This window comes from Ahaetulla prasina, chromosome 7 (assembly GCF_028640845.1).
Source record: "Ahaetulla prasina isolate Xishuangbanna chromosome 7, ASM2864084v1, whole genome shotgun sequence".
Lineage (NCBI taxonomy): Eukaryota > Metazoa > Chordata > Lepidosauria > Squamata > Colubridae > Ahaetulla > Ahaetulla prasina.
The window spans coordinates 43,817,299-43,843,770 of NC_080545.1; the positions used below are offsets into that span (position 1 = coordinate 43,817,299).

The following is a 26,472-nucleotide window of genomic DNA, read 5'->3' on the forward strand; positions in this document are numbered from 1 at the left end:
GGCCCTAGGGTGGTGCATAACATCACTGTTACATGAACTGCCTAAGTATTTTGGCTGGTAGGGTCCCACAGAAGAGCCATTTATGCTGCGGTCCCCATCCTTTGGAACATCTTATTGCCAGATATCCCATCCCCTCTCTTCTGGCCTTAAAACCTGCCAGTTAGTATGGGACCCTGAAGCTGTAGGCTGAGGTGGTTGGTACAGTGACAGAGAAGGTACTACCACTGCTCAACAACAAACCTGTGATCCTTTACTCTGTTCTTATTCTTTTGTAATTTTAATTCACTTTTATATCTTTGTTTCATTACACTGTAGGCACCCAGTTACCAAGAATGGCTAGATGGATGGTATATACATTTAATAATAGGCAAGATTTCTGTCTATAGTTGATGAACAACAAAACTGCTTAGAAAGAAAGAAAAAGAAAACTGCTTAGTTCAGGATGACTTTCTTGATTTTTGGAGTCTGATATATTTGTTCAATGACTTCTTAGCTTCAAACGGTCCCTGAAGAAATGGCTGTTAAGCAAGGATTACCTGTAAATGGGATTTACTGTAGTTCTAAAAAGACGTGTAATAATTTTCAGATTTTCTTAATCATTACTTATCACTTGAAAGATATGGTTAGGTGGTATTAGAATTAGAATAGAATTTATTGGCCAAGTGTGATTGGACACACAAGGAATTTGTTTTGGTGCATATGTTAGGTGGTCTTCTAATAAATATATAATTATTTTGTGTGTATGCTAAACATACCTGTAGGTAACTCTTAGTACAAGAAGAGTGATCTTTCCATAACGTTTTTTAAAACTGTAAGGATAGTGACAGGCACTTAGGTATACTGGCCCATGTAGAAGCAAAAGATGGCTTCTGTTTTATATTTGTTTTATCAGTCATATTCAAGGATAGCATGCAAATTCACTGTTAAATTAATTACAGTGTTTGTATTTAGCTAGCATGTTTCAATACTGATTTCTAGTTCTTAATTTTCTAAGTAATTGCATCCAAAATTGATCACCTTTGTGTAGCTGTGAGTTGAACAAGCTGCATCCATTTTGAATTATAAGGATAAGAAAATGTGTAAGTAAGTATTTTTCATCTTTGTTAAAATGAATATTTTTTGTTTTCTCAGCTATCCCTCTTAAAAATCCCTCTCTGACCTGGCATGTTAAATTTGTATTTAAAACCACATACACATCATTATTTACATTATGTTTAAAAAGACATGTGGCATTTTTCCTGCTGAGCAATCATAATAATGAATGCAAGAATGAGTATTTGAATTAAGGTTATTCAACTGCAAGACCTAAAAACTAAGCAGCACACTTTCCTTGATTGTAACTGAATGTCACGGAGATTTTTTGTTGAAACATTAAAATGATAACTGGGATATGAAGATCAAAAACATGTTTATTCAATTCTTTACACTTGCTTAGCCTAGTAAAGAAACTGAACTTTGTCCAACTCCTGAAACATATGGCACAGTAATATTAATTCAAATAGTAACTCTTCTAAATGGCACACTAGAAATTTATTTAAAAACTATTAAGAATCCAGGTGTTGCAGATGCTATTAGCAAGTATGTTATTATATGTAAGGCATGAGGTGCTACAATTGGATGCTTGGCAATTGGTTACTTCTACTTTAGTTCAACTGAAACTTATGAACAGTAGAATAGACTATTATATATATGTAAATAACTCTGCCTCTTCTTTCAATAGAGTTTTAAATGGTTGGACTTGGAGAGAACAGTAAAACAAACACAAGAAATCAAACTTAAATCTAGTGCATAGGTATTAAAACCATTATTTCATTTTCTTTATTAACTTGATCTCTTGTTTTAATGAAAACAATGGATATATTAAAAAATAAATGTTATAGCTTTGCTTTTGTTTCATCTCTTGATTCAAATACTATTTTTCTTTTAAAAACTAGTGCTTGGCACTGACTTTCTAATGGAGTACAAACTCACTTGGAAATGAATCGGATAAATATGGAGAGAACAAGATTAACTATGAGATTTAAGAGGTGAAGTTTCTTCTGGACTGGAGCACTAATAACACTTTCACAGAGCAATCGTAATCAAGAAAGGTCTCCCTTGCATGAGAGCACCACAGTCATTTGTTTGAATTACAACGTAGACCAAGGTGAATCTTAACCCAATAAAACAAGGATATTTAAAATCTCATTTAACCTCAAAAATTCGGTCCCTTTTGTAGGTGTCTTTCTTTCAGGCTTCCTTTCCAGTTTCCTGATATTCCTATATGCCCTTGTTATGGAAATATCAGCCCTCCTATCTAGACTAGATCAGTCTAATATCAATTGTTTAAGCTCCTTCTACATAAAAAAAAATATTAATTAAATAACATTGCAAACATTAAGTGTTTTTCTTGAAATTTTTCAATTGTGAGCATGTACCCTTTCCATTTAGAAATGTAATCTGTAAAATGTAGGGAACCAATAGTGCTTCTGTGTTGTTAAACTTTCAGAACCCCTAGCTAGCAAACCCTGTGATAATAGTTGTTGAAAGTTATAGCATATACTGATGATGATGATGATGATGATGATGATGATGATGATGATGATGATGATGATGATAATAATAATAATAATAATAATAATAATAATAATAATAATAATAATAATAATAATAATAATAATAATTTAATTTTTATACCGCTCTTCTCCCGAAGGACTCAGGGCGGTTCACAGCCAGATAAAATCAACACTACAAGGATACAATACAATTAAAACCAGTATTAAAAAAACTTATTAAATTTGGCCCATAATTAAAATACATTAAAACCATAAAAATCCCATTAAAATTAATAATAATAATAATAATAATTATAGTAATAATTATTATGCCAGTCCTGCGCAAAAGAATAGATATGTCTTCAGCTCATGGTGAAAGGTCCGGATGTCAGGAAGTTGTCGAAGTCATGGGGGAAGCTCATTCCAGAGGGTGGGAGCCCCCACAGAGAAGGCCCTCCCCCTGGGGGTCGCCAGCCGACATTGTTTGGCTGACGGCACCCTGAGGAGGCTCTCTCTATGGGAGCGCACGGGTCGGTCGGAGGCAAACAGTAGCAGTAGGCGGTCCCGTAAATAGCCCGGTCCTAGGCCATGGAGCGCTTTAAAGGTGGTAACCAACACCTTGAAGTGCACCTGGAAGACCACAGGTAGCCAGTGCAGCTTGCGCAGGAGAGGTGTTATATGGGAGCCACAAGTGGCTCCCTCTATCACCCGCACAGCTGCATTCTGAACCAACTGGAGCCTCTGGGTGCTCTTCAAGGGGAGCCCCATGTAGAGAGCATTGCAGTAGTCCAGGCAAGAAGTGACAAGGGCATGAGTGACTGTGCATAAGGCATCCCGGTCTAGAAAGTGGCGCAACTGGTGAATCAGGCGTACCTGATAAAAAGCCCTCCTGGAGACGGTCGTCAGATGTTCTTCGAAAGACAACCGCTCATCCAGGAGAACGCCTAAGTTGTGCACCCTCTCCATCGGGGCCAATGATTCGCCCCCAACATCTGCAGCTGACTGTATCGGGATGCTGGCATCCACAGCCACTCGGTCTTGGAGGGTTTGAGTTTGAGCCTGTTTCTCCCCATCCAGACCCGCACGGCCTCCAGACACCGGGACAACACTTCGACCGCTTCATTGGGGTGGTTAGGGATGGAAATGTACAGCTGAGTGTCATCAGCGTACAGCTGGTATTTCACCCCAAAACCACTGATGATCTCACCCAGCGGCTTCATATAGATGTTGAACAGGAGAGGCAAGAGAACCGATCCCTGCGGCACTCCACACATGAGGCGCCTCATGGACAATCTCTGCCCTCCTGCCAACACCGTCTGCGACCGGTCGGAGAGATAGGAGGAGAACCACCGAAAAACGGTGCCTCCCACTCCCAGGCTCCCCAACCGATGCAGCAGGATACCATGGTCGATGGTATCAAAAGCCGTTGAGAGGTCTAATAGGACCAGGGCAGAGGAATAACCCCTGTCCCGAGCCCTCCAGAGATCATCAATCAACGCGACCAAAGCCTGTGCTGTACCCAGGCCGGAAGCCGGACTGGAACGGGTCCAGATAGACAGATTCATCCAGGTACTGGGGTAACTGACGTGCCACCACACTCTCAACAACCTTCGCCACAAAGCAAAGGTTGGAGACAGGACAATAATTTCCCAAAACACCTGGGTCCAGGGAGGGCTTCTTGAGGAGGGGCCGCACCACCACCTCTTTCAAGGCGGTAGGAACAACACCCTACATCAAAGAAGCGTTAATAATCCCCAGGAGCCAGCCTCGTGTCACCTCCTGTGTGGCCAGCACCAACCAGGAGGGGCATGGGTCCAACAAACATGTGGTGGCATTCAGCCTTCCTAGCAACCTGTCCATGTCCTCGGGAGCCACAGTATCAAACTCCTCCCAGATGGGTCTCTACAAGACTTGTCCCCGTCATCTCACCTGAATCTACCCAATTTTGGTCCAATCCGTCCCGAAGCTGAGCGATTTTATCGTGCAGATACTTACTAAAATCCTCGGCATATCAACATCTAGATAATCTTAAATTTCCCAGGGTAGCTGAGATAGTCTTAGAAATAAAGCTACAGCTCTGAAAAATACCAAGCCAGAAGATGGGCAGTGCCATGCTAAATGGAAACAAATATAGCATATTCTTCCTAATTCTACAAGAATGTTAGAAACAGAGAGTACACCAAGAAGATAGCAAGAAAAGAAAGAATGTGCTTCCCCAATTCTGTAAGTATAGTCAGATATAAGGAAGATTTCTTTTAAGGGGAAAATGGACAGGGATTCTGGAGCCCTATTCAGGATTCTCAAGCATTTCTAGCTTTGGGGAGATGTGCTGTTTTATTCTCCTATTGTTTTTTCATATATGCAGTTCCTAGTATATGAAGAATTAGAAGAAAACTAATATCCTCACACACCTATAAATTATAAAACATTAAAGGTCAATCTTGTTAACTTAAAAGGTCAATCTTGTTAAGTACCTGGATAAAACTGTCTATCTAGACCCGTTCCAGTCCGGCTTCAGGCCTGGTGGATGATCTCTGGAGGGCTCGGGATGGGTTGTTCCTCTGCCCTGGTCCTATTAGATCTTTCAGCAGCTTTTGATACCATCGACCATGGTATCTTGCTGCGACGGCTGGAGAGCTTAGGAGTGGGGGGCACCGTTCTTCGGTGGTTCTCCTCCTATCTCTCTGACCGGTCGCAGACGGTGTTGGCAGGAGGGCAGAGATAGGCCGCAAGGCACCTCATGTGTGGGGTGCCACAAGGGTTGGTTCTCTCACCTCTTCTGTTCAACATCTATATGAAGCCGCTGGGTGAGATCATTCGTGGTTTTGGGGTGCAGTGTCATCTGTATGCTGATGATACTCAGCTGTACATTTCCACCCCAAACCACCCCAACAAAGTCGTTGAAGTGATGTCCTGGTGTCTGGAGGCCATGTGGGTCTGGATGGGGAAGAACAGGCTTCGACTCAACCCTGCCAAGACTGAGTGGCTGTGGATGCCGGCATCCCGGTACAGCCAGCTGATCCCATTGCTGACTGTTGGGGGCGAGTCATTAGCCCCTATGGAGAGGGTTCACAACTTAGGCGTCCTCCTGGATGAACGGTTGTCCTTTGAAGAGCATATGACGACCATCGCCAGGGGAGCTTTTTATCAGGTACGCCTGATACGCCAGTTGCGCCACTTCCTAGACAGGGATTCCCTAATGCACGGTCACTCATGCCCTCGTCACTTCCCGCCCTGGACTACTGCAATGCTCTCTACATGGGGCTCCCCTTGAAGAGCACCCGGAGGCTCCAGTTGGTCCAGAAAGCGGCTGCGCGGGTAATAGAGGGAGCAACTCGAGGCTCCCATATAACACTTCTTCTGCGCAAGCTGCACTGGCTTCCTGTGGTCTTCCGGGTGCAATTCAATTGGTTACCACCTTTAAAGCGCTCCATGGCATAGGACCGGGTTATTTACGGGACCACCTTCTGCCACCAATATCCTCCCATCGACCTGTGCACTCCCATAGGGAGGGCCTCCTCAGGATGCCATCAGTCAAACAATATCAACTGGCGACCCCCAGGGGGAGGGCCTTCTCTGTGGGAGCACCTGCCCTCTGGAACGAGCTGCCTCCAGGGATACGACAACTCCCTGACCTCCGGACCTTTTGTCACGAGTTGAAGACGTTTTTGTTTTACCGCGCAGGGCTGGCTTAACGTAATAGTAATTTTAATAGGAGTTTTATAGTTCTAGTATTGTTTTTAAGTATTATTGTTTTTAGTTTTATTTCGGCCTATTGAATTAGATTTTTAACATGTTTTTTAATTCTGTGCTATGCGTATAACTGTGTTTTATCTGGCTGTAAACCGCCCTGAGTCCTTCGGGAGAAGGGCGGTATAGAAATTAAATTAAACTAAACTAAACTAAACTAGCTTCTTTTTAAATTAACTACAAAATCTTACAATCCTGACAAGAATTAAATTTGACAATTTAAACATACCACATACAAAACCTTCTAGGCTGACAGAAAAAACATTTCTTCCTTTTAATGCCTGAGGATGCGCACATGTGGCATTTACAAAAGTCTGGAATTTATTGTCAATTAACCACTCAGGTAGCCATTTCAGCTGGCAATCACACAAAAGTCTTGATGTGTTTATATATCTGGAAAACAATCAGGAAACACATTAGAACCATAAGAATAGAATAGAATAGAATAGAATACAATAGAATTTTATTGGCCAAGTGTGATTGGACACACAAGGAATTTGTCTTGGTGCATATGCTCTCAGTGTACATAAAAGAAAAGATACCTTCATCAAGGTACAACATTTACAACACAATTGATGGTCAATATATCAATATAAATCATAAGGATTGCCAGCAACAAGTTATAGTCACACAGTCCTAAGTGGAAAGAGATTGGTGATGGGAACTATGAGAAGATTAATAGTAGTGCAGATTTAGTAAATAGTTTGACAGTGTTGAGGGAATTATTTGTTTAGCAGAGTGATGGCCTTCGGGAAAAAACTGTTCTTGTGTCTAGTTGTTCTGTTGTGCAGTGCTCTATAGCGTCATTTTGAGGGTAGGAGTTGAAACAGTTTCAAAAACAGAACTCTATATCTGAAGGGAACAATATTAAAAACAACCTTGAGGATATGCAAACAACAAAGTGATGCTTAATGTCTTGCTCCATCATAACATATCAAGATAGTTACAAGTAATTCTCACATGAATATCTTTCTACGGAGGTTCCAAATAACCAGATTTGCATTCTTTAATATTATATGCTGTTGTGCAGGGACTCAAATTCAAAGTGATAAAAGTGATTGAGAGCTTGTTCAGTACGAAGTCTTAAAAACATTGTTGCTTGAATTCCATTAAACACATGCTTTCTTCATGGTTACAGAACAAGAAATCCCTTTTCCCTTTTCCACAGTGTGGAGTACTAGGTCTCACAGTTGCTTTCAAAAGTGAGCAACCTCCTCCCCTCTATTTCACTGTGTCTTAATAAATGGAAAGAATCCTCCAAATTAACCTGAATGTGGTTAGTTCATGAAAACATCCATGTGGTGTTTTTTGTGTGTGTGTGTGTGGGGGGGATAATACAGATGTGGCTCATCACTGCCTCCTTCTGAGAGTTATTCCAACTGCCTGGTTCCCATCTCTCATCTTGTGATTTTCTGATGTAACTGCTAAATCTAGATCTAATTTGTTTTAAAGCTTAGCATAGGTTTCATAAATACTGCAATCTTAGATAACTGTCAGCTTTGGAAGCCATACTAGGCCGGAAGCTTCTGTGCTGCCACTTTCTCATGTGTGGGAAAGCAGGAGGGGGGATTTAGTAGAGGGGCCCATTAGACACAATAACATTCTTCCTGTCGGTCAAGGTCAGGCCGATCCTGCATCTGGAGAAGGAGTGGTCGGAGTGATGTATCGAGATGGGATGGTTGGCGATTGGAGCATGTGATTGGCAGAGGAATCAGGGGGTGGTTTTGGGGTTTTGATTTCCTGAGGGAAAACCTGGATCTCTCAGATTTGGATTTTTCCAGATGTGCCCGTTTACCTATCCTAGTAAAGGAACTTTGAAAGATGCGTGCTTCAGAGTTTTTACTTGGCGAGGGCTTTTTCTAGAACGCTGACATTATTATTGGGTATTTTTAACTAAATGAAAGCTGTGTTGGAGGAAAAACAGATACTTACAATTCTTTAAGATTCTTCATTTGTAAAAATGTGTTTCCTTGAATTGACATGATTGCATTATTACTTAGATCTCTATAGGAGAAAAGAATAATGAAGATCAACTTAGGGCAAATTCTATTCCAAAAGGAAAAAAATGTATCTCATTGTAATTACACACAACAATTTAGCAATATTTCTGGATAAAAAATAACATTGGATAGGAGAATTTTTTTGATGAATTAAAAAAAGAGATTTCCATTTTTTAAAAAAACTGTAAATGTATCTGGATTTTTAAGAAATACAGCTAGTCCTCGACTTACAACAGTTCATTTAGTGACTGTTCAAAGTTACAACAGCACTGAAAAGTGACTTATGATCGTTTTCACACTTATGACCACTGCAGCATCTCCGTGATCATGTGATCAAAATTGAGAAGCTTGGCAATGACTCATATTTATGATGGTTGCCGTGTCCCAGGATCATGTGATCAGCTTTTACAACCTTCTGACAAGCAAAGTCAATGGGGAAGTCAGATTCACTTAACAACCATGTTACTAACTTAACAACTGCTATGATTCACTTAACAACTGTGGCAAGAATGAGAATAAAACAGGACAAAACTCACTTAACAAATGCTTCACTTAGCAACATAAATTTTGGGCTCAATTTTGGTCATAAGTCGAGGACTACTTGTATGGCCTAAAGAACGAGAGAGGAAGGCAGAAATGATTAAAAAGGAAGATATCTTAACTTCACATTGTGTGTCAGTTTTCTTTTTTCTTTTCTTTTTTTAAAAAAGCCCTTTTTAATTCTTTAAAGTCTATCCAGTTGAAGATCAAGGTTAAAAGATGGTTGATGTATTTCCTACGATGACAGAAGTTTGTTGTAATGTTTAAAAAAACCAGGATTCCTATAATAACGGTAGATTCCTTGATAAACCAAAATTTCTTCCTGGAACTACCTGGACCACATGACTACGCAATGTCATGAAGAAGTTGATACTTCAAAGAAACTTCTACTGTTCCAGGTATATCTGGCTTTCTTAAAAGCTCCAAAATGACACAAGGATCTACTTTACTCACTTTGATAACAGAAATGAAAATAAAAACATTTTAGAAAGTAAGTATACCCCCTACTACCTATAATGTGGATTTTCCAATTGTGAATAAATGCTACTTGGACTGCAGTGACCTCCAACGGTTCCTAGCAAAGCTTGGCGTAAAATTATTTTTAATCCCTAACCCAGAAAAGTGTTCAAATTTTCTTTGTGGACAGTGCATTGCCAGCCCTAAGGTTCCAGTAAGCAACTTTTTCTAATATTAGCACCACTGTACATTTTAGTGACTTTATTTAAGGGTAATTTTCAAATACTTACAGGTGTTCAAGTGCATCCAGACCAGAAAACGCTTTCTTAGTAATAGATCTAATTCTGTTCCCTTGGAGCAGCCTGGAAATAGAATATGTAACAGATGCAATAAATTATATCTGGAAGTATATCTGGAAATTTTGATAATGCCTTTGGAGTCATATTTTATCATGTTGCAATTCTTTGCCTTTTAAGCTTCTTCCTGCACAGTGATTCCATTTCCCAGATAGGTGCTTTTATTTTGGTTCAATAACTAGAGCAGGGATCCTCAAACTTTTTAAACAGGGGGCCAATTCATGGTCTCTCAGACTGTTGAGGGGCCGGACCGGCTGGGTAGGCATGGCTAGGTCATGTGACTAAGTGGGCATGGCCAATTTAACAGTCCATTAAACAATAAACACAAATTAAACTTTAATTTGTTTTACTCCTGGGGGTGTTTTATTTGCTTTTGCATGTTGCTCTTTTGGTTGGCTTTTCTTTTTACTAGATTGTTTTTTCAGTTGTTTAGGAGTCTAGTGGTCCACTTCAGGAAACTTAGTTTTGCAGCAATTCTTCTCAGCCCCAAGGAGCTTGAGAAAACTCTTTCTCTCTCTCTCTCTTTGTGATTAAAACAGATTTAGTTTTAAAACAGATAAGCAAGATTAAAATAGCTAAGCAAGACGAGAAAAGCCACAAAAACAACAACAAGCTGAACTGTATTTCAAATCCTTTTCATATTTTTGCATTAGAAAGATAGTATATCAAGGAAGAAACTGTTGAATTAAGATGATTATATAATTAAACATGAGTAACTTTGGCTACAAAGTCTCCTAATATGTTATCTCCATTTTCCCATCTCCATCTTAGCTAGTTTTCACACTCCTGATCTCTGTCTCTGTCCACTATACAAGAAATAAAATAGATGGACTTGGTAAGAAAATTCCAGTTAAGCTTTATGGTACAAACATTGAAAATACCATAAAGATAGTGTCAAAGAGAAAACATAAAGGTAATGAGCAAGCAGGTGACATCAAAGTTAAATTCACATTGCAGTCAGCTGCCATCTGGTCTAATATCAACTAGTACTATCAAATTTTCCTTCCTCTGTGGTGGTTGTTTAATCTATGGGCTTTTGTGGAATCATCATCATCATCGTCGTCACAAGAATAATAATGATATTAACAATGATGATAATTATAATTTTCAGGAATTATGCGAATTGTATCCTTTATAAACCTTTCCAAGAGCACAGAAGAAATATTCATCATTACTCAAATAGAAAGAAGAAAGTTATACTTACAGCCACCTAAGTTTGTCAAGTCCAGAGAAAGCACCATTCATATCTTCAATTGTCCATGAGATTTCATTATTTTTAAGGTCTCTGTAAATGGGGAGGAAAGGATTTTAAATCTGTTTTCAAAATATGAAAAAAGGTGCACATATGTTTGAAATCACAACTTTAATTTGTGTAACTCTTAGTTTATAATCTTTTATATGTGTTTGTGTGCTTCCAAGTCAATATCGACTCCGGGCAACTACCTAGAGAGGTTACTTCAGTTTTCTTGGCAAAGAAGTAACTTCCATTAACTTCTTCCTAGGTCTGAGAGACAGTGACTGGCTCAAAATCACCCAGCTGACTTTGTGACTAAAGGGGGACTAGAAGCAACGTCTTCTGGCTTCTAGCCTGACATCTTAACTACTACACAAAGTGACACTCGGTCTGCAGTTTAGATCAAGTTAATACTTGTTCTGTGGAGGAAAAAAGACTTAATATACTATTCACTAAGCATTGATCACACTTTTTTCAAGTCATAAACTAAAATTAGATTTTATGGTATCCTGCTGATTTTAATGCTTTTACCAAACATCCAGGACTTTTATGGATCATAAAAATATTTTGGCTTTCTCAAGAACAAGAAGCAATGGGTGGAAACTAATCAAGGAAAGAAGAAACCTAGAAATTTCAGGAGAAATTTCCTGACAGAACAATTAATCAGTGGAAAAACTTGCCTGCAGAAGTTGTAAATGCTTCAACACTGGAATTTTTTAAGAAAATATTGGATAGCCATTTGTCTGAAATGGTGTAGGGTTTCCTGCCTGGGCAGGGGGTTGGACTAGAAGACCTCCAAGGTCCCTTCCAACTCTATTATTATTATTATTATTATTAGAAGAGCTGCTATGCCAGTAGCAAGTGAGGAGAGTTAAAAAGGCAAGCAGGCTAACTGTAAGAGACTTAACAATTGAATTAATGTATATGAATGGTACCAAAGACCAGATACTTCTTACACGTCAAACAAGTTATTACAGATGACCCAAAGAAAGTTCAAGAGGTTAAGATCATAATCTGATTTAATGTCATAATATGAGTTGGAGTACAGCTATCCCCATAAATGGAACATATGATATGTAAACATCGGTGCATGTGGCCAATAATAGCAAGTAAATGAGTGATAACTTATATAACAACAGCAACAATAAGTGATGTTTCTTGTGGTTTCCATTCTTTTCCATTATGCCATTATGCAGATTACAAACTATCATTAAAAGTTTTTCAGTGTAAAGCCACAGCTAGGAGTTGGCAACAATGCTCCTGTGAGTATCATACAATATATGACCCCAAACATACACTGTCTGAAAACCCAAAATTATTGTGAGAAGTTTTATATCCAAATATATTTTATTCTTTATACTGTTTCCATCTTCCCTTAAAATATTAACATAATCCACAATGGTCTGAGAACCAGTGTCTCCAAGTTAATTAAATTAGCAAACTTCCTCAAATCCTGAAATATGTTACCCAGACCTAATAATCCACAAATCAAATGATAAAGTCTGCAAACACAAATAGAGTTAATTACAGTTTTTTATCAGAAAAGTTTTTTATTTCCATTTTCCAATTTCATATTTATGTACAATCTGTTATCCATCATTAATCATTAATTTTTATTTATTGCTGATTCGGGCCTGCCCAACTGCCACTTCCTTTCTTCACAACCTCCCTCTACCTTCTACTACTTTCCCCTTCTTTTATCTCCTTACTTTACTACTTCCTCTCCTCCTTCTCCACTCCTCCCTTCTTCCACCCTTTCTAACCTTCTTATTCCCCTCCTCCTTCTCACCTCTTTCCTACTTACTTTCTTCCCTCCTTCTACTCCTCTCTCCCTTTCCTTCTGAAATGGCAGTCGAGCAGCCCCTATTTCATTTCAAATTTTAATTTTGTATCTTCAATCATTACTGTACATTGATAACCAATCCATGTATCATTTCCATCCCTCTGCCCCTCCCTCCCCCCTCCTCCCCAGATTTTCCAGAGCAAATATCGGGTATTATAACCAACAATCACACACTAAGATATACTAAATATACATAAACTCCCACCCCTCTCTAAAACTTTAAATTCCCTTATAATAAAAATAAAGAGATAAGAAAGAATAAAAAACAACAACAACAATACAAGTACAATCTTCCCTTCATAGACTTCTTCTTACAGTCCATTTTTAAAATTAGTCCATCTTCTCAAATTCAAATTTTCTCCCCTTGTATATTTCTTCAAATTTCATAAGTCCATTTCTTAAATTACAGTCCTTCATGAACTCAAATTTTCATCACTTATATATTTCTTCAATTGTTGTAACGTTTACTGTCCAGTCTTCCAACATTACTCCATCAAATATCATTATGAATAAAGTCTCTCAGGTATGGTATTTCCAACTTAACTTCATAACTTTTGCTATCTATAAACTTATATCCAAGGCATATCAATTAAAACGAATAATCATTTAAATTACATCCAAAATATGACAATAAATCATTAACATCATTACATCCACAACATTATCTAAATTCACAAATTTTACTTTCCATCCTTCAAAATTAAATAGTATCACCCCATAGGTTTATATCTTACAAATAACAAATAACAAAAATCCTATAATTTATATCCTAAATAAATCAATTCTAAAAGTCAACCATAATCATCATATTCACATCTTAAACATTCCTCCCCTCTCCTATTCTATTTTCCATCATCTCCAGACCAGTTAACTTAGCATCTAACAACAAAGGATTCCCACTCTTTAAAACATTAATGTAAAAATTTCTTGCTTTCATAACTGTACTAAGAAAATACTTTCTACCTTTAAAATTCACTGACAAATCCATTGGAACTTCCCATCTAAAATATATCTGATGTTTCTTAAACTCATCCACTAAAAAAGCAAATTCTCTTCTCTTTCTTAACATTTTGGGAGGAATTTCCTTCATCATTTTTATATCTTGTCCCAATATTTGAAATTTATTTTTATAAAAAGCTTGCAAGATTTCATACCTAACTTTTTTAGTTGTAAAATAAATAACCACATCTCTCGGTAATCTATTTTGTCTTGCCCACCAAGAATTAACACGATAAATTCTTTCAATATTAATCTCAAAGTCTTCTGGCTTCATACCCTTTATCTGAGCAAAAGCTTGTGTAAAAATCTGTTTTAAATTTTCCTTCCTACCTTCCTTCAACCCCCTCACCCTTATAGCATATTCCATTAATCTATATTGTAATATTACTCTTTCTTCATCTGCCCTATCTACCTTAGCCTGTATATCTTCTATCTTATTATCCAGTTATTTTGATTCTTTTGAATTTCCTCTATTTTCTTTTGCAACTCTAAATTAACTTTATTAAGTTCTTCCAAACTATCCTCCATCTGAATACAAGACCTTAATATTTGCGAAATTGCATCCCGCCCTTCTCCCGAAGGACTCAGGGCGGTGAACAGGCAGATAAAATAATACAATACATTACAATAAAAACACTAATTAAAAAACTTATTCAATAAAGCCTAAATTTAAAATACAATACAAAATATAAAATAAACCCCAATAAAATCCATGTTTAAAAACCCTATTAAGCCAGTCCTGCTTGGAAGAATAGATATGTTTTAAGCTCGCGGCGAAAGGTCCGGAGGTCAGGAAGTTGTCGAAGTCCTGGGGGAAGCTCATTCCAGAGGGTAGGTGCCCCCACAGAGAAGGCTCTCCCCCTGGGGGTCGCCAGCCTACACTGTTTGGCTGACGGCACCCTGAGGAGACCCTCTCTATGGGAGCGTACCGGCCGGTGGGAGGCATGTGGTAACAGAAGGCAGTCCCGAAGATATCCCAGTCTTATGCCATGGAGCGCTTTAAAGGTGGTAACCAGCACCTTGAAGTGCACTCGGAAAACCACAGGTAGCCAGTGCAGCCTGCGCAGGATTGGTGTTATATGGGAGCCACGAGTGGCTCCCTCTATCACCCGCACGGCTGCATTCTGAACTAACTGAAGTCTCCGGGTGCACCTCAAGGGGAGCCCCATGTAGAGACCGTTACAGTAGTCCAGGCGAGAAGTGACGAGGGCGTGAGTGACCATGCATAAGGCATCCCGGTCTAGAAAGGGACGCAACTGGCGGACCAGGCGAACCTGGTAAAAAGCTCTCCTGGAGACAGTCGCCAAGTGATCTTCAAAAGACAACCGTCCATCCAGGAGAACCCCCAGATTGCGCACCCTCTCCATTGGGGCCAATGAGCCTTTAATATCTGCTTTTAATTTTTGTATCTGAACTGAACAAGTTTCAAAATTTTTAGTGGCTTTTGGTACTATTTGCTTAAAAGCCATTTTTAAAATATATAACCTACCCAGTAACAACAACAACAAAAAAAAAGGACAAAAAAGGGTTAAAAAGAAAAGATTCAAAAGGCTTTTCTTCTAAATCACTATAATCCCAAAGAAGAAGAAAAAATATAAATCATAAAATTCTCATTTCTTCCATTTAGTCAGTATCTTCTTATATACCTCCTGATTCCACACTAGCTGTTAATAAGCATTTCCCTAACTTTCGTTTCCAATACACAAATCACCATTTGCTTGCATTCCACAATATTTATTCCACAATAGCCATTTGCTTTCTTCTCTCCTATCTTCGCAACAAATGTGTCCTCTATTAGGGGCTTACAGTCTTGTTGCAAACCAATGCTAGAACTCCAGTTTCTGCTCTATCTGCGTTACAATCCATCACAAATCCATTTCTGCTGCAGAGATTGGACGCTACGTTTTTTTCTGCCAAAAGGCAGATGCCCTCCGGGTCCGGAGCTTCTTTCAGGCTTTAGAAGGAGTGCTCCCCTCAAGCCTCCAGAAACTTTTCTGGGGCTTCTTTGGGGGGCTCAACTTCAGCCCGAATGCTCATCTCTCCCTCTTCGCCCGAGGGAGAGATTTTCAAGCCGCCGGACAGCTGATTTACGCTGTCCTGGTGGCTCTACGGACTCAGAGGGTTAGCGGTCTAAAAAAGACCGCCATAAACGAAGCGGAGCCAACCGGAAGTCCTAGAGTTAATTACATTAAAGCACCTAGAAGAACTGTATGTTCACAATACATACACACACACACATACACAGCACACACACACATACACAGTTCCACACCCTGGAGAAGTTCCCTCTATAAAAGTTTGTCACTGTACCCTGTTTCTCTGCAGCCTGTCCCTAAAAGCAAACTGTTTTACTTTTACGAATAAATATTTCTTCTTTCCTCACAGATCTCTAGATCTCACTTTTATTTATTCCTGTGCAACCCCGTCTCGAATTGGATCCCCAAATTATTAAATATGACATTAAATATGAAATTCTATCTCCAAATCTCCCAATATTTTGTGTTCCTTCCCAAAATCGTGCTGGAGTTTCACACACATACACAAACAGACTCACAGCCTCGTGATAGCACTATACAGCATTTTCTTTTTATTGACGTTTTTACAAAAAATTTCACACCCCTTTTTCCCCCCCTCCATACCCTCCCCCCCCAAGACCACCCTCCTCCCCCCCCCGACTTCCCAGAACACAAGGTATAGTTCAAAAGAAAAAACAATCATGCGCTAAATTTTCCCTAACACAAATTTATAATCCTCCCCTTCCTCAAATTCTAACTTTCCCCATACAAATCAGAGATAAATACATCCTAATCATTCAAAGGCAATCTGATATCTCTTAATCTGATATCCATTTTGCGTATATTCAATCCATTTTTTCCATTCAGTTAGATATTTTTCTTGTGTAGTGTCTTTCAGAAAGGCTGAGATTTTAACCATCTCAGCCAAATTAGCAACTTTCAATATCCATTCTTCTATTGTAGGTAACTCTTTTTTCTTCCAGTATTGTCCTATCAATAGTCTTACTGTTGTTATTAAGTTTAAAACCAGTTTAGTCTCAATTACTATACAGTCCGTAATAATTCCCAATAAGAAAAATTGCGGTAGGAACTTTATCTTCTTTTTCAAAACATTTTGTATAATCCACCAGATCCTTATTCAAAAAGCCTTAATCTTCTTACAAGTCCACCAAATATGAAAATATGTAGCATCATCATAATTACATCTCCAACATTTCGCTTGCATATCTGGATACATACATGATAATTTCTTAGGGTCTAAGTGCCACCTATAAAACATTTTATAAAAATATTCCCTTAAATTCTGTGCTTGCGTAAATTTAACATTTCTAACCCAAAATTTTTCCCAAGTTTCCAAAAATATTGGTTCCTGAATATTTTATGCCCATTTTGTCATACAATCCTTTACTAAATCCCTTTCAGAATCTATTTCTATCAACACATTATACAATCTCTTTATATGCGCCTGGGTTTGATTTATAATTTGTTTTACCAAGTTTTCTTCATTCTGCATGATACCAGTTTTCTGATCTTCTTTCCACCTAGTTCATAATTGCCCATATTGAAACCAAGTATAATTTCTCCCTTCTTCTTTTAATGTATGCAAGGATTTTAATTGTAAATTACCTCTCTCAAAATATAAAAGATCTTTATCAGTAATCATTTCCTGTTTCTGTTCTATATTTATATTCTCTATTGCATGCCTGGGGTTTGCCCAAATAGGAATTTTGTAATTTAACTTATAATAGTATTTCTTCCAGACACACAGAAGAGCAATTCTTAACACGTGGTTCTTAAAGGCTCTATCCACATTTTTATCATACAATAAATATGCAGGCCATCCATATAATAAATCATAACCTTCTATATTCAAAATCCTTTCCTCTGTTAAATTAAACCAATCACTTATTACCGAAAGAGCAGCTGCTTCATAATATAATTTAAAGTTCGGCATTTTTAAACCTCCACTTTCCCGTATGTCTTGAATTATTTTCATTTTAACTCTCGCTTTTTAACCTTCCCATATAAATTTATTAATTCCAATCTGCCATTCTTTCAAATTTTTATCTTTCTTAATTATTGGTATCATCTGAAACAAAAATAAAAATCTAGGTAAAACATTCATTTTAATAGCTGCTATTCTCCCCAATAATGATAATTGTAATTTTTTCCAACTGAGCATTTCCTTCTGAACTTTTTGCCATAATACCTCTAAGTTATTCTTATACAATTTCACATTTGATGAAGTAATATAAACCCCTAGGTATTTAACCTTTTTTACAATTTCAAATCCTGTTGTTTCCTCTAATTTTTCTTTCTGTTGTCTAGTCATATTTTTTGTTATCACTTTTGTTTTATTCTGATTTACCGCCTGGGACGGAACCAATGCGTTGGTTCCGTCCCAGGCGCCTGATGGACCCGGAGAGGTTCCTGACGGAGCTTGGGCCGTTTCCTGAGGATCTTACCCATGGCACGACTGAAGAACTAGTTGCAGCCTGGGAACGGGCCGCGGCTGGGGCTTTGGACCGTGTCGTGCCTTTGCGGCCTCTGACCCGGCGTAGATCTCAATTGGCTCCCTGGTTCTCCGAGGAGCTGAGAGAGATGAAACGCCGGAGAAGACGCCTAGAGAGCACCTGGAGGTCCAGCCGTTCCGAGGCTGATCGGACACTAGTGAGGTCTTTTACTAAGACCTACCTAGTGGCAATGAAGGAGGCGAAATGTTCTTATGTTTCCACCCTCATTGCATCGGCAGATAACCGCCCGGCCGCCTTGTTTCGGGTGACCCGCTCCCTCCTTCATCAAGAGGGACGGGATGACCCCTTACAGGGACGAGCTGAGGAGTTTAACAGTTATCTATACGATAAAATCGTTCAGCTTCGGGATAGTTTGGACCAAGACTGCGGCGATCCAACTGAGATGACAGAGACACGTCTTGCTGATGTTATTTGGGATGAGTTTGATTCTGTGGCTCTCGAGGACGTGGACAGGTTGCTGGGGAGGTTACATGCAATTACATGTTTACTGGACCCGTGTCCTTCCTGGTTAGTGCTGGCTGCTCAGGAAGTGACACGAGGCTGGCTCCAGGGGATTATAAATGCTTCTTTGGTGGAAGGGGTTTTCCCCGCCGCCTTGAAAGAGGCGGTGGTGAGGCCCCTCCTCAAGAAGCCTTCCCTGGACCCAGCTATTTTGGGAAATTATCGTCCAGTCTCCAACCTTCGCTTTGTGGCGAAGGTTGTAGAGAGTGTGGTCGCATGGCAGCTCCCCCAGACCTGGAGGAAACTGTCTATCTAGACCCGTTCCAGTCCGGCTTCCGACCCGGTTATAGCACGGAGACGGCTTTGGTCGCGTTGGTGGATGACCTCTGGAGGGCCAGGGCCAGGGATTGTTCGTCTGCCTTGCTCCTATTAGACCTCTCAGTGGCTTTTGATACCATCGACCATGGTATCCTGCTGTGCCGGTTGGAGGGATTGGGAATGGGGGGCACCGTTTATCGGTGGTTCTCCTCCTATCTCTCTGACCGGTCGCAGACGGTGTTGACGGGGGGGGCAGAGGTCGTCCTCGAGGTGCCTCATTTGTGGGGTGCCTCAGGGGTCGATTCTCTCGCCTACCCTGTTCAACATCTATATGAAGCCGCTGGGTGAGGTCATCAGTGGTTTCGGGGTGAGTTATCATCTGTACGCTGATGATACTCAGCTGTACCTTTCCACCCCGGACCATCCCAACAAAGTGGTCGAAGTGCTGTCCCGGTGCCTGGAAGCTGTACGGGTCTGGATGGGGAGAAACAGACTCAAGCTCAATCCCTCCAAGACGGAGTGGCTGTGGATGCCGGCACCCCGGTACAGTCAGCTGCATCCGCGGCTGACTGTTGGGGGTGAGTTAGTGGCCCCAAAGGAGGTGGTTCGCAACTTGGGCATCCTCCTGGATGGTCGCCTGTCCTTTGATGAACATCTGGCGGCCGTCTCCAGGAGGGCTTTTTGCCAAGTTCGCTTGGTCCGTCAGTTGCGTCCCTTCCTTGACCGGGATGCCTTATGCACGGTCACTCATGCTCTGGTTACATCTAGGTTGGATTACTGCAATGCTCTCTACATGGGGCTGCCCTTGAGGTGCACCCGGAGGCTACAGTTAGTCCAGAATGCGGCTGCGCGAGTGGTAACGGGAGCCGCTCGTGGCTCCCACGTAACACCACTACTCCGTAGCCTGCACTGGCTTCCTGTGGTTTTCCGGGTGCGCTTCAAGATTTTGGTTACCACCTTTAAAGCGCTCCATGGCTTAGGACCCGGGTACTTACGAGACCGCCTGCTGTTACCTTATGCCTCCCACCGACCCGTACGCTCTTACAGAGAGGGTCTCCTCAGGGTGCCGTCCGCCAAACAGTGTCGGCTGTTTGTGCCCCCACAGGAGCAGGGCCTTCTCTGTGGGGGCACCAACGCTCTGGAACGAACTTCCTCCTGGCTTATGTCAAGTGCCTGATCTTTGGACCTTCCGTCGTGAGCTCAAAACACACCTATTTATTCAAGCGGGACTGGCATAATAGTGTCAAATTTTAATTTGGGGTTTTATTAATATTTTTAAAATTTTAAAACTAAATTTTAATATTCAGCCTTTTTGTAATTTGCTAGGTTTTAAATGTTTTAACTTGTATATATTTCGTGTTTTATCTTGGCTGTACACCGCCCTGAGTCCTTCGGGAGAAGGGCGGTATAAAAAATTTAATAAAATAAAAATAAAAAAAATAAATACTTTAAACCCTGAAACTTTTCTATATTGATCAATTATTTCCAACATACACTTGAGTTTATAGGATTTGACAAAATAATCACCAAATCATCTGCAAACGCTCTCACTTTATACTCATGTTGTCTAATTTTAATTCCCTCTATCTCCTTTACCTCTCTTATTTTATCCAGTAATGGCTCCAGAGTTAGAATAAACAATAATGGTGATAAGGGACACCCGTCTTGTTCCTTTCGCAATCTTAAAAACTTCTGTCAAACTACCATTAACTATTATCTGGGCTGTTTGTTCTCCATAAATCGCTCTAATTATTCTCATAAAACAATCTCCAAATTGCATTTTGTCTATTAATTTAAATAAAAATTCCCAGTGCAGTCAATCAAAGGCTTTCTTGCATCCAAAAAAGTAAATGCTGCTGAAGTCTGATTTTTCTTTTCTAAATATTCCAATAAATTTACAATCTGTCTAACATTATTCCTCATCTGCCTCCCCTTTATAAATCCTGATTGATCAGTATGAATTCTTTGTTGCAGAACTAACATTAATCTATTTGCTATTATTTTAGCAAAAATCTTATAATCATTATTCAAAAGTGAAATTGGCCTATAATTCCCAGGTTTAGAGCAATCCTGTTCTTCTTTTGGTATCAATGAGATAAAAGTAGTTCTCCATGATGGGGATATTCCCCCTCCTAATTCCACTTGATTAAATAATTCCTTAAGTGGACCTACTATCTCATTCTGTAAATTTTTATAATAAATTGCTGTAAGTCCATCCGTACCGGGGTTTTTTCCCATTTTTAATTTTTTTTTTGCCAAAATAATTTCTTCAGAAGTTATAGGCCGATTCAGTTCTTCCCTTTTTTCTAAGGTTAAGCCTTTAGCCTTATACTCTTTCAAATAATTATCAATATCCATGTTCAAAATTGTAACTTTAGCATATAAATTTATATAATATTCTAAAAAAGCTTTTTTAATTTTATCCTGTTGATATCTCTCTTTACCTTTATATTCTATTTTTTTTATAATACGTGCTTTTTGTTTTTTCCTTAACATATATGCTAACCACCTACCAGGTCTATTTGCATTACAAAAAGTATTATGTTTAGCATACTGTATATTTGTTGCCACCTGGTCTGCCATTATCATATTAAATTGACTCTGTAATATCTTTATTGCATCTTTAAGTTTTTTATCATATGGACTATGTATTAATAATTGTTTGTTTTGAATTTCCTCTTCTAAATACCTACGCTGTTTTTGTTGTTCACAGCTCTGTTTATTATTCATATATATTAAAACTCCTCTCATAAAAGCCTTACTCGCATCCCAAACCATTTCTATCAATGTTCCCCTATTCAAATTATCATCAAAAAATTCTTTCATTTGTTTTTTACATTGATTTACATTATCTTCATATCTAAACAAATTTTCATTTATTCTCCATGTTCCACCTTTTTCTTGTTGCAATTCCAACCATACTGAACTATGGTCAGATAAGCACCTTGGAAATATTTTCATTTTCTTCATCCTACAAAGTAAATCATTAGTGGTTAATATAAAGTCAATACGTGAAAAAGATTGATGCCTATCAGAAAAAAAGGTATAATCTCTATCTTCAAGATTCCCCATTCTCCATACATCTCTCAACTCAAAATCTTCCATCATCTCAAAAAAAGATTTGGGCAGCTTTGCATGTGCAGGAATCTTCTTAGAGAGAATTCTCTTATCCTTTCGGGTGTCTATTACACCATTCCAATCCCCTAGTATAATAAATGATTTATAATGCCAAAGGGTCAGTTTATCATGCAGCATTCTATAGAATTTTTCTTGTTGCTGGTTGGGTGCATATATACCAATCAAGAGTGTCTTTTTTCCTTCTAATACAAGTTCAATAGCAATATATCTCCCTTGGATATCTGCTTCAATTAATTTAGCTGGTATATCTTTTTTCAACTATACCACTATACCATTTTTCTTATCCAAAACTGAAGCAACAAAGTGTTTACCTAGTTTTGAGTTTATTAGTAATTTTTCGTCTGATAGTTTAATATGTGTCTCTTGTAAACAAATCACATCGTTTTTAAATTGTCTCAAATAATGAAATAGTTTTCTTCTTTTCTGCGCTGAATTGAAGCCAGTAACATTCCAAGTCAGGAATTTATTTGCCATCACTGGCTTCACGAAGCTTTTGAGCAATCAGCTGAAGATCCTCACTCCCCCTTGTCTTCGGCCCCGCTCCTCCCACTGCTTCTGTAGTAGAATCCTGACTTTACTTTGAAGTTGATCCTCCTTTTCTTTATGCTTAATAGCTCCCCTTGTCATCCTTTCTTCTTGTGGCTGTTTTTGGGATAATAACATCAAAGGGGCCAAGTTGGCTTCCAAACTCATTTGCCTCTCTTGTGGGCTTTTATCTCTTGCTTCTGGATCAACTTTCAGCACATTAAAGGGAAAGTCTTTTGCTTTTACCACAGTTTCAATACGATATCTCCTTCCTTGAAAAAACACTGTAAGACCAGCTGGAACCTACCATCTAAATTGAATCTGGCATTTCTTAAGCTCTAGTGTAAAAAATATAAAATCTTTCCTATTTTTTAACATCTTAGGGGGAATCTCTTTCAGAACCATCACCTCATTCTCCTATTTGCAACTTTTTCTGATACGTGGCTCGCAGAATCTGATTTCTCATTGTTCTTGTCAAAAAATAAACCACAATGTCTTTTGGCAATTTTTTTTTGTCTAGCAATCCATGAATTAACCCTATATACTTTGACAATTTAAAAAGCAACCTCTTGTGGGTCACATCCTAGCATTTCAGCCAAAGCTTCTGATAGGATTTTCTTAAGATCTTCATCCTTTACTTCCTGCAAGCCCCTGATTCTCAAAGCCCCCTCCATCGCCCTATACTGTAACACCACCACCTGGTCTTCATTTTTATCCACTTTTATTTGCAATTCTCCCATTTTATTTTCCAAATGCTGGTTAGACTGATTAATTTCTTCCACTTTCTTTTCCAAGCCTTGAAAAGCCATCAAAATATCATCTCTTATTTTTTATTATTTTCTTTCATTTCCTCTCTGGTCAATTCATTCACCTCAGAAGTATGGTTCATAACTTCTTTAAACCTTTCTTCAAACATTTTTGTCCGTTCTTTAAACATATCTTCCATACCTACTTCAGATCCCCTTCTCGTTGTAGGTTTAGGTGGCTTAGAAACCATTTCAATTTCCAAGTTAAAATTCAGTTATAAAGTCAAAGATATATATAAAAAAACTTTTTCTATCTTCCTTTCAATGTAGGAGAGCCTCCGCTTTATTACAATCCACAAATACAGTCTCCACTTGATTACACAAACAGCTTCCGACTTTCACTTCCTCTCAGATGCCATTTTCAGCAATCTTAATTAAAACGATAGAAAGTTTCTTTTTTTAAAGGGTAGAAGTCAGGTTCAATACTTGCAGTCCCAATGATCGATCACTTGTGTTTGTTCCGTCTGCATCCAGAAATCCAAAAAAGAAAATCACTTGAGCAGAGGTGGTCACTTTCTTCTTTTCCTGCTGCTGCAGGAGCACGCTGGATTCAGAGCTCAGCAGAATTATGCAGGACTCAACCCTCCGAGGCTTCACTTTCACAAAGCAAAGCCTCTGGGGAGTTCTACCGCTTTTCCGCTGCTCTTTCCTTTCCCTTTCTCCCAGGGGAGGTACTTCAAGCTGGCGAACAGCTGATTTCCGCTCTTTTCACCGGCTTTTACAAAACCTCAGCACGGGGCGCCTTTTCAGGCGTCCAGCGAAGAAAGTGGCGCCACCAGAAGTCCTATACAGCATGTTTTGTATTATAAATCCTTGTTTCAATAACAATCTATCTAGGACTCAGGGGTCTGTAACCTTAAACACTCAAAGAGCCATTTGGTCCCTTTTCCCACAGGGGAAAAAAAAACACCGGGTGTATGTGGTCAACTCGATGTTACTGACTCCCAGTCACATGACCCCTTAGCCATGCCTACCCAGCCACAAAAACCATTCTATGTCTCTCTCTCCTCCTCTACCCCCTCTGTATCTCTCTGCCCCTCTCTCTATCTCTCTCCCCCTTCTTTCCCCCCTCATCTTCCCCTCTATCTCTCTCTGTGTCTCTTGCTGTCCCTCTCCCTATCTTCCCCTCTCTCCCGCCTCTCTTCTCTCCTCCTCTTTCCGCTGTATCGCTCCTTTCCGCTGTATCTCTCTCCCCCTCTCCCTATCTTCCCCTCTCTCTGTGTATCACCCTGTGTGTGTGTGTTTCTCTCTCTCTCCCCCTCTCTCTATGTCTTTGTGTGTGTGTGTGAAAAAGCCGTGGCTGAGACAAGCCAGCATGCATGGGATGGGTGGCCGCTTGCTTAAGGAGGGTCTCTTCATGGTTGAACACCCTCCCAGCCCCACCACAGCCGGCCAGGGGGTCACGAGAGGAGAAGGAGGGGGAGGAAGAGGCGGGTCATCAAAGCCTTAGTGCAGGAGAGAAGCCACGTCCTGTTGTATCCTGTTAAGACTCCCTTAAGCGAATGACCACACACCCCACACACGTCTTTGCTGCACTTCGGCGCTGGCTTAAGAGTCTCCCTGAGTTTGTGTACCCTCCTGGCCCCACCACAGCTGGCCAGGGGGCCACGAGAGGAGAAGGAGGGGGAGGAGGGTCTGAAGGGAAGCTCAGCCAGCCTGGATTTCGAAGGAGAAGAAATAAAAGGAGTAGTAAAGTGCCCCAAGGAGAGCTTGCTGGCTTGGCCCAGCTGCGACTTTCCGAGAAAGACAGAAGAGACGCAGAGATAGTAAGACACACACACACACACACACACACACAGACAAGGAGACCGGCTGACGAGGGCTTTCTCTGAGCCTGACCCCCAGGGTGGGTGTGTGAGGTTCAGCGAGGACAGCTCCCTCTTCCTGCTGCCCTAAACCTCTTAAAGCCATTGCTGGGCGCTGCTGGCCCATCCCCCTTTCCAATGTCCCCTTCTCCCGGTTCCTATTCCCACCCCGCCAGTCCTCGTGTTAGTGAGGCCAGCATTGGTCATGGCCGAGCCAAGCCAGTCTCAGGGCAGAGAGCAGGTTGCACATCTCCCCAAATGACTGAAGCATGCCAGCACTAACAAGGGCCAGAAGAAGCTCCAAAATAGTAAGGTGCCAGACAATCAGCCTCGGCTGCTTCTCCATCCCTTGCCATTGTCCTTACCTTCTCAGGCCAGGTGAAAGAGAGGGAAGGGGAGGGCGAGGGCGAGGGATGGGGCCAGCCAGTGATGGGACAGGGAGCCACAGCAGAGGGCCCAAAGAGCCCTTTGTGGTTCCGGAGCCATGGGTTACCGACACCCGGTCTAGGTTTTTAACACATAATTTAAAATGGAAATTCATGAAAGAGTAAGTAATATGGTTTTTTAGTTTTGGTGCTTTTAAAAAGTTATTGGTTCTAAGTCAATCTGTATTAAGAAAACTGCACCTATTACTGAGTTTTTCTTCATAAGTTTCTCAGATCCATTACAAAAAGACAACATAGTTTTATTACCTCTTAATTGTTTTATATGGAGTAGTCCAGTATTTTTTAATCTTGGTGACTTTAAGATGTGTGGACTTCAACTCCCAAAATTTAAATGCTGGCTGGGGAATTCTGAAGTTGAAGTCTACACAATAGTTGAGAAATACTGGACTAGTCTTTAGTTGTCATAATTTTCTTTATATAATGCAGAATTGTGAGCCCTCAGAGAAATTTGCTGAGATAGGTGGTTATAGAAATCAAACAGATAAATTAGATAGATAGATGGATCTTTAAACAAGTTTTCTTGAAACTTACAGAATTTGTAAACTGGATAGCCCCCGGAAGGCACCATCTGCAATGTAGCTGACTTTGTTGTTTCCGATATCCAGCCTTACCAGTAGGCTTAAACCAACAAAATTTGAATCTTCTAGTTTTGCTAAATTATTGTAAGTTAAATCACTGCAAATTAAAAAAAATGGGGGCGAATGTTGTTTTAAATCAGCATAAGTAAACATT

General features: G+C 39.9%; 1 protein-coding gene across 8 annotated transcripts in view; it reads right to left on the minus strand.

The window, feature by feature from the left end:
- Window positions 1-26,472, minus strand: part of LRIG3 (leucine rich repeats and immunoglobulin like domains 3) — a 157,446-nt gene that overhangs the window by 45,729 nt on the left and 85,245 nt on the right. For all 8 annotated transcript variants that reach the window (XM_058191405.1, XM_058191403.1, XM_058191404.1 and 5 more), the window contains 5 exons: window positions 26,272-26,415; window positions 10,841-10,921; window positions 9,571-9,642; window positions 8,217-8,288; window positions 6,514-6,677 (listed from right to left, as the gene is read on the minus strand). In XM_058191405.1, coding sequence (XP_058047388.1) covers window positions 6,514-6,677; window positions 8,217-8,288; window positions 9,571-9,642; window positions 10,841-10,921; window positions 26,272-26,415 — 533 coding nt within the window. The remainder of the gene's footprint in view (window positions 1-6,513; window positions 6,678-8,216; window positions 8,289-9,570; window positions 9,643-10,840; window positions 10,922-26,271; window positions 26,416-26,472) is intronic.